This window comes from Quercus suber, unplaced genomic scaffold, assembly GCF_002906115.3.
Source record: "Quercus suber isolate HL8 unplaced genomic scaffold, Cork oak 2.0 scaffold_452, whole genome shotgun sequence".
Lineage (NCBI taxonomy): Eukaryota > Viridiplantae > Streptophyta > Magnoliopsida > Fagales > Fagaceae > Quercus > Quercus suber.
In genome coordinates, this window is record NW_027069903.1 from 1 (window position 1) to 9,161 (window position 9,161).

Here is a 9,161-nt window from a genome sequence, read left to right on the forward strand (position 1 = left end):
TTTTTTTTTTTTTTTTTAGAAAATGTGTTTTTTTTTTTCCTTATTAAGCTCTGTTTGTTTTGTGGGAAAATGAAGGAAACTGAAGTTTATTAAAGTTTGAAAATTTTAACTTTTTTACTTAAGCACTTTTTATCTTGGTAAATGTGGTTAGTTTTTATTTTTATTTTAATTCCTAGTTAAGCTATGTTTGTTTCATGAGAAAAAACGAAGGAAACTGAAGTTTAATAAAATTTGAAAATTTTAACTTTTTACTTAAAGCTTGTATCTTAAGCGCTTTTTGTCTACGAATTACTTAGTTTCTACAATATGTTTTGTACTAAATAAAGAAAGAATAAAAAATTTTCAGGTTCTGTACTGAATAAGTATAGTGAAGGATTGAAAATTTTGATTAAATTTAAATTTCCTACTATTTTTGAAGCAGTTAAATGGAACTTCTGCTTGAATTTTTTCAATCCCCTATTTGGTTGCTTAGAAAGTTGCTGAAATGATAGAAATGAAGTCTAGAATTTTCTGTTTTTCTGTTCTAAATATCAAAAACTGATCTCTAACTAAGCGACACTGTTAGTAGTTGAAGATAAAACATGTAAACTGAACTTTAACTAAGCTAAAAAACTTAGCTTTATTGTTAAATTCAACTTAACATTACACCGCTTTATAACTTTTTATTAAATTAATATTTTTAAAGTTTCACTGTTAGATTAGTTTAACTAAGCGATATTCTAGAATAGTTGTAGATAGCCGTTAATGCAGTTTTCAGTTGTGAGCCCACCACCCCAAACATGAGTGCCCAGTTCAAAGTGGCATGGCGCATGGTATGATAGGTCCCTAGCTGGCATGCTAAAGTGCTGGCCAAGTTGGTAGTGACGTAGACTTGTGGCTGCCTAAGTCGGCATAGTCATTTTGTCAGCTATAAAGGCTAACCCAGCCAATGCCTTGTGGGTTTGCTCTATCAAGTGGGTGTAGTATAAGGTATTTTAAAATCTTTGCATGTTCTATAATCTTCCACATACTATGCCAAGACTTGGTGGCACATGGCATGGGGGGTCTATTTAATCAAGTGTGTTAAATCATAAATGGAAGGGAAGCTTCACTGACAGTACAGTAGTATATGTGTTTCTGGGGGTCCCATAATAGCAAGTGGGAGAAAGCATTGTCCTTTTCACTGTCGTTGGGTATTGAACCTATCATGGATGGATTTGGTTTAGTTACTTTGGGTCTGCTTAATCCTCTCTTCACATGCCTAGCATTATTTAATTTGGACTTCTAGAGTTGTTGTCTTGTGCCAATGGGTATTAAATTAGAGGTGTGTGGAAGGTTTGGTCTTGGAATTTTGAAGATTATTATGTTTCTTTCTAGTAAATTTTGAATTTTGAGTTATATATATATATATATATATAAAAGTAAATTTTGTTTGATTGCATATTTGTAATCTTGTTATTAAATTCTTTTATTACCATTACAATAAATTCAGTGCATTGAACTCAGCCAATCTAGAAAATACCGCATTTGAAATGCTCAAAGATTGTTTATGACTGTTTGGTGGACCTAAAAATTAGAAGTATTGTTTCAATTAACTCATTGGGATTTGTTATCGTCGAATAAAAAGATGAGTTTGAATAATAAAAAATGCTTTGATACTTGATAGGAGGATAAAGAGATGAATCCACCTACCTCAAAATTGTCCCTCTCTCCAGNTTAATTAATTTACTAAGATCATTATTGAAATAACTAAATAAAAAAAATAAATAGGTAATTCAAAAAAAAAAAGTAACTAAATAGAAAACTACTGTTTGTTTGTTTTTTTTTTTTTTTTTTTTTTTTAATAAGAAAAAACCACTGTTTTCAAATTTAAATCTAATATAAAATATTATTAAAACATTAAAAAGGAAACTTGACAAAGCCGAGAGCTCTTAAAGCTACTGCCTACTGTGACAGTAGTGGTACAGTGTAATACACGTGCATTTAACCCAGCTAAAAACTATATATAATAAATTAATTTAAAAGAAAGAGATTTTTTTTTTTGTAGCGAAAAGAAAGAGATTGGACTGGTCCACTAAGCTATAAACAAATTATGTGGCCTAAACAGAGGCTGGTACAATGGTATACAGTGGCGAGAAGACAGCCTTGACTGGCGTTATTTACTAGGCTATAAATGCCTTTACCAAACAGAAAAAGACTTCATCAACCCAAAGAATTCTCAGCAAAAGAAAAGAGAACACAACAGTCCGGGAGAAAGAGTGTCGGTGCCACTGTGCACTGATTTGGAGAGATCCGATTGCCGGTCATCGACTGGAGGCTGCACTGAACGGTTCCCGGTTAACCGGGTCGGACCGTACGGTCCGGTCCGGATGTCAATACCGGTTTATGGCCAACAAGTAATCATGAGGATTTATTCAAAAAAGTATTCTTTCAATTTCTTACTTTTTTGTATCTTAATTATGTTCCCATTTGCAGTTGAAATTTCCAGGTCAAGTCAATTAGAAAATTGCAGAGTATACGTACTTTTATATATTTATTACGATTTTATTTTGCTACAATTTTGTGAAGTTGGATTTTTTTTTTTTTTTTGAATGTTTACACTATCGTGTTGAACTGGCTGTGTGGACTTCGGAATATAAATTAACAATTCATCGGTTGGTAAGAAAAACAATACAATACTATTATTTAGCGAAATACCTGAGGAAGAGACTGTATTCAATTGTTTACTACGAGTAATTACTTACTAATTAAGAGAACGACAAGAGTTTCCTCTGCATTACCTGGAAGTTTCCTTTGCATTACTTGGAAACTTCAGCTGCACACCTTTAAAATCCAATTTCAGCGACTCTTCGCCTTCTCCAAATTCTGGTCTATCCTGCTCCGCCTTGAAGAATGCCTTCATAACTACTCAAGTTTACCAGGTTAGATTCTGTCATATAAATTCTCATTCTCTTATTTCTGCGGGGATACTTCTTTAGAGAACTATTTAATATTGTTGTTTTCATTGACATTCCGAAAGCAATCGGACAGTGTTTATAATTTTTATTTCATTTTTTGGGGTTCATTTTACCAATTAAATTGTGCTTAAAGTCTTGCAATTTTTGTTGAGATAGGTATAATTAATTTTATTAAAATCTTTGCTTCATGACCTTTCTATGGTTTCTTACCATATATTTTTTTGTTGAAATAGGTATTATATATGGTTTCTTACCATATATAAATAACCACCATACAATACACCAAACAGTTTAATATAGTTTCTCCAAAAAAAAAAAACCAGTTTAATATAAATATTTTTTAGTTTTTTTGTTAAAAAAAATTTTTTTGACTGAAAAAAGGTGGAATGGGGATAATTATGGTGAACAAAAAGTACAAAAGTATAAGAAAGAATCCTGAAGCCACTCAGAGCTACATCACTAGCCTAGCAACAGGACAAAAAGGAAACTTTATTAAAAGCCACGTGCAGATGCAGCCTAACGTGTTTGTTGATTAGCCTAACAATTTTTTGTTTAAATATTAAATTTGATAATAATGATAATTATAGTTATTAATAAATATTTATTATAATTTTGTTCGTATATAGAACTATTTAAAAAAAAAAAGTAACATTATGTATTTATTATGGTTGTATTTATATATGGAATTATATATTCTAAGTTTCAAAAAAAATTATATATTCTACTAATATATAAGTAATAGATTTTAAATTCAATTAAAAAAACATATATAAAAATAATAAGGGGTAAAATTGTGATAACCCAAAAGTTGATGTGACACAATATTTTAAGATCAACCAAAACTCAAACGGTGTCAATTTAGCCAAAAAGAAAAAGTCTTTGGGTGCTGGTGCGGAGAAATTGCCCTTTAGAGCAAATGGAAATGGGAAAATATTGTCTAATCTGTTTCACATTATTTGCAGGGATCAAAATTTCACTGATAAATTTAGTTGGGGTCTATAGTTCACAGACTGATTCTTTGTTTTGGACATTTGCGTCGTCATTAATTCATACAATCTATAGTTATGAGTAACCGGGGGAGTCCGCAAGAGAATGGTGAAAGGTTAGTTTCTTAATTTTATGTTTAATTTACTCACCCCATAGATAGTAGATAAGAATAAATCACTAACTTAAAATGATACGTTTGCCATGTTTTTGTGTTAGTATGAATCGGGAAACTGAGATTGAAGACTCAGGAATGTTAATGGACTAAAAGGAAGAACTAAAAGGATAATTCTTGGGCATGTATGGAATTATCTCTTCCTATTCTCGTGTGTGATTGCAGCAATTGTGGATCCTCTATTCTTTTACATCCCTGTGATCAGTGATAGTAAGAGGTGCCTTTTGTTGGAAAAAAGTTGTGGATCGCCGTTTTTGCTTTCCGGATGGTCACCGATGTCATTTAGCTAGTTCATATTGCTTTGCGGTCGTGGATGGTATTCAAGATCTGTGTAAAAAATAGGTCAAATATTTGCTGTTCTAATACTAAGGTTTCTGCAAGTGTTCGGAGATGCTTCTCCTTCCTAATCGACGTTTTTGTTGTTCTTCCCATCCCACAGGTAAGAGCAGCTTTCTTCAACTAAATTTGTTTTTCTATGGCCACAACAATATTCCACCACAATTTAAATACAGAATTGCATTGAGTTGAGTTGTTTCGTCTATTGTCATTTGTTCTTTCAAATTAAGAAACTCCAGCCTTTCAAAAATTTTAAATGTCTTCAACTTTTTTTTTTTTGTATTTTTGCCCTCGAGTATTTTTAGAACACCTTGTCCATTTTTCAAAGTAATACTGTGCAAAGAGTGCGTATTCCTATTTCCTTGGTGACGTTTTTAGTGGTTGTATATATAGATTATAGAAAGAAAAAGGGAAAAAAAAAAAAAAAAAAAGGTAATACATATCAATTGTCTCAGGTTATTAAAATCACAATCCTGGTTTGTAGAATCCATAGTTTTGAAAATCGGACCAGACTAGTTAACCGGGAACCGCCTATCTGGACGGTTCTTTTAACTTCAAAACCAGCTCAACACAAAAAAATCTAGTGAACTGTTTGAACCGAGGTCAAACCACCTGGGTTTGAGAATCGTGACTGGGTCTCGCGGTTCAGGCTAAAGCTTTAAAAAAAAAAAAAAAAATTCAGTTCATCTCCGGTGAAACTGAGCTATTTGTGCCGTTTTCAGTGCCTTATCAACCCCAAATTTGAAATTGCAGTCCCAAAACACACTAAATGGGAAAATCCACGTACAATGAGATGAAAAGCACAAACCTTTTCTTCTTCTTATGCATCTGCGTTTTCCTTGTTCTTCCTCTTTTGCATTTTCTTTCTTCTTTCTTCTTCTGTCGCTAGTCACTAGTACCCAAAAGCCAAGATTTTTTTCTTTTTCAATGAGTTGTCTACCACTATGGTCTACGTATTGACAGACGCTACCCTTTCCCATGTGAAAAGTTGGACATGTTAACCAAAAAAAAAGTTGGACATGTGGCTACGACTTTTCCTTTCATTTTGGTTTGTAATTTTTTAACTTTTTGTTTTAATTTGAGTGGCACATCCTAACAACGTACAACAAACCCATCAATTCCCACCAATTTGTAATTTCGTATTTTTTAATTTATTTATTGCTTTTGCACTGTCAATGTAATTGTAGATTAAAAAATGCTTAATACATTGTATATATTAATGTTGTAAGTATTTATTTAATCTACAATATAAATCTTACCTTCATAGTATATTGTAAATAAATAAGTTTTTTTTTATTATTATTTTGTTTAACAATTAATAATATTGCGTTGATTTTTTAACACTATAATGAAAGTCGTGGTATGAAAAATACATTTGAAAGATGGTCTTTACATTTATTTGGTTTATTTTAGTCAAATTTTATATTTATACTAATTTAATATATTAATTTATATTTTAAATAATTATTAAATTAATTATGACGTTATCACAATTCGACATCGGTTGAACTTCGGTCTAACCTCAAAAATCTTAAACTTCTTTTATGATTCAATGAATAGTTCAAGTTTCAAAACCATGGTAGAATCATGAGATCATATGATCCTAGATTGCAATCCATATTACTCTAAAGTCTAAATTCGTTCATCTAATATAGTTATATATAGTTGAATTGTGTCACATCGTAGAATCGCATAGAATCATGATCTGACGGCAATTATAGCCCATTCTGTCCCACAAGCTCATCTCTACACTGTTTCTCAATATGGGCTTGGGTTCAAATTGATAACTCGTACAGAATTAAGGGGACTAAAGTCACTAAACTATAGTTTTACATTTTCTTTAAATTAGTTTTTGTCCTTCGTTTTTAAAAAAAAATGTATATTTCCAAATTCTTTTTCTCCTGCTTGACTAGATTTTATCCGTTGAAACTAAACTCCTTGCAATCTATTCAGGTGGTATTTCCATTCATTTTTAAAGAAATGAGAAGTACAAGACCTTCAGAAATAATAAAGTCACTGAACACCCTTGTTCTCTTTCAATATGTGCCTAGAATTCGTCAGATCTACCTATCCTGGAAGAACCTTCCGAGAAATGCTGGCAAACTTGATGGATGGATTAAAGCTTTATTCAATTTCTTTCTGTTCATCCTTGCCAGTCATGTAAGTTTCTTGAGGTACTGAGTTCATATTTATTAAGGGTGAATTATAAAATTTCTCAGTGTTATTAGGCGTACTAATTATAGAACTCATCAAGCCTCAAGAGATATGTACACTAACTTTTTGTTGTAGTGTGACGTTAGAGAATGAGAGTTAACACAATTTAGACCTCCATTTTACTGTTATAGTGATCAATTTCATGCTAACTATAGATATAAGCCCAATTGTTTAAGTAATTAGCCAATTGACATTATCATGGATATAAACATGGTAGCAAAATCCAAGTTAACAATCACACACATACACACAAGAACACCAAGTGTTTATGAAGAGAAAAAAAATCAAGAACCAAGTGAAAAAAAAAACTATTTAGGGCCTATAGCATCAAACTATCCACTAAATAAGAATAGTTGTAGTACACATCACTTACAAAACCAACCAAACTATATGACTACATACTCGAGCCTTCTGCGCTCCTACAAGCAATGGATTCCTTGAATCTTTTCTTCTTGTTAGTCTCCAGATCCACAAATTGAGCCACCAATCGCAAACCAAGTCTCCTTGGTCATTCCAAGGACGTCTTTCAGATATTTTATTCCTCAACACCAACAACACTCAAGACCACTTAAGGTTTTGAGAAGAATATAACTACTAACTTGATGAATGGTTGTTTTTAGATGCGTGCATATCACCACAACAATAGGAAAAATATAATAAAACTAAAAACTGGATTTAAAGACTTTTAATAACATGTTCGTCTTTCAGGTAATTGGAGCCTTTTGGTACTTTTTTTCTATTCAACGAGAGACAGCTTGCTGGCACTTGGTCTGTGGAAATCTAAGTGGATGTGGAAATTCTTTTAGTTGTGCTAACACTAACAGTTCAGTAAATTACGCATTCCTAGATGATCATTGCCCAATAAATACACCAAATACAACAAAATTTGATTTTGGAATATTTCTTGAAGCCCTTCAGTCTGGTATTGTGCAATCCTCAAATCTTCCACAAAAATTCTTTTACTGTTTCTGGTGGGGACTACGAAATCTAAGGTTTGCATATACTACACTCCTCTTTAATTTTTCGATCAGTTTGTATTAGACTTCTCCGTGTTAATTACATATATACTGCGTTGATTAATATCAAATCATACCATTCTTTGGTTTCTAACCCTTTTATTTTGTTGGAAAACGAGAGTTCTAACGCAATTTTATTTGAAGTAGAGTGTATGCTGTCCTACACATTTCATTTTGAAGTAGGTTTTAAACAAGTCTCATGTACTCTTGATTTAGTATTATTGGCTTATGAAGTTTAAGAAATAACAAAATTTATCATTTTTGTCAATTGTGATAGAATGGAAATTCAGCATGTGCATCCACGCAGCTAAATTTTAATTTAAAAAAAAAAAAATCATTTGCAATTAAAATGTAATAGAAAAATATTTAAAATAAAATTTAATAATTTATTATTAAATAAAATGTAATTTAAAAAAAAATTAAAAACTTAGAGCACTTTTATTAATGTTTGTATAATAGAATTTCACCCACATCAGTCTATTCAAAATTTTGTAAAATTATAAGATTACTACAGTAACTATGTAAATTTACTCTAACACTATTTATTTTGCATTTAATTTTTTATTCTTTTTTTACGTATCCTGATGATGAATGAAGAGAGTATATAGTAGTTGTTATACGTGTGAAAGGAAGAGAAATAATTTTAAAAAATCAAGAAAAATTGATATTTTAATGAAATGTAGTGTAAAATAAATAATCGCATATGGTGTGTTTTGAAAATTGGGTATGTAAAAAAAAAAAAAAATTCTTATGTTAAAATAAACAAATATATATATATATATATATATAGGAACTAATGTGAATGCTCTTATAATTTGTTGAAATTTTTGCTAGTGAATCTATTAAATTATGTTGATCTGTCATTAGGATGGGAATGTGATCAACAGGATTAGTCTCTTGGCTTTTGGTTCTGATTTTTAGCTTCTGTAAGTCCCATGTATAGGACCAACTTTATGGGAGAGGGAGTGGGAGCTATATGCAATAGGCTAAGACCATTATTAACCGGTGAACTTGATTTTTGTTTCCTTACCATACTTTAAAATGCGTTTACGGTCTTTCTTCATATATCTCCCAAGTATATTCTTTGTCTTATTAATTAACTTATTATTTCCTATATTCTTATTACTTTTTTTTTTTTGGAGAAAACTCCATTCTTGTTACTTTATATATATTCTAGTTAAAATTCTAAGATTAATATGTTTGCCCAATTTTTGCAGTTCTTTCGGTCAAGGCCTTCAAACAAGCAGCTATCTCTGGGAAAGTTGCTTTTCAATTTTTATCTCTATCTTGGGCTTGATGCTATTTTTATATTTCCTTGAAAATTTGAAGGTAAATACTCAATTCTTTCTTCTCTCCTTTTCTTACTTAAAAAGGCTTGAGATTGTAGTGGTACTGGGGTGGGGTTGATTGTTAGCTGAATTGAGCGGTGGAACTACTCATCTATGATTATGTGAAGATTAGACCAAAAAATAAGCTTCTAAAAAAATTATTGCCTCAAGA

At 31.2% G+C, this 9,161-nt stretch overlaps 1 protein-coding gene and 1 non-coding gene across 2 annotated transcripts; both read left to right on the forward strand.

Moving 5' to 3' along the window:
* Nucleotides 1-2,186: 2,186 nt before the first annotated feature.
* Nucleotides 2,187-4,276, forward strand: LOC112040851 (uncharacterized). The gene is made up of 3 exons (XR_010624500.1): nt 2,187-2,900; nt 3,899-4,038; nt 4,140-4,276. It is a non-coding gene; the product is annotated as an uncharacterized LOC112040851 (transcript).
* A 20-nt stretch (nt 4,277-4,296) lies between these two features.
* LOC112004299 (cyclic nucleotide-gated ion channel 1-like) lies at nt 4,297-9,084 on the forward strand. The gene is made up of 4 exons (XM_065762332.1): nt 4,297-4,534; nt 6,385-6,591; nt 7,354-7,637; nt 8,879-9,084. The coding sequence occupies exons 1-4, from the start codon at nt 4,409-4,411 to the stop codon at nt 9,066-9,068; spliced, it is 807 nt and encodes a 268-aa protein (XP_065618404.1). The 5' UTR covers nt 4,297-4,408; the 3' UTR covers nt 9,069-9,084.
* Nucleotides 9,085-9,161: the final 77 nt, after the last annotated feature.

Bases quoted from the DNA above. Each gene is read 5' to 3' on its own strand.
- LOC112004299 (XM_065762332.1), top strand. From the start codon at position 4,409: ATGGTATTCAAGATCTGTGTAAAAAATAGGTCAAATATTTGCTGTTCT. The intron at 4,535-6,384 runs GTAAGAGCAGCT...CAATCTATTCAG, and splicing joins TTGTTCTTCCCATCCCACAG to GTGGTATTTCCATTCATTTT. The intron at 6,592-7,353 runs GTAAGTTTCTTG...TTCGTCTTTCAG, and splicing joins TGTTCATCCTTGCCAGTCAT to GTAATTGGAGCCTTTTGGTA.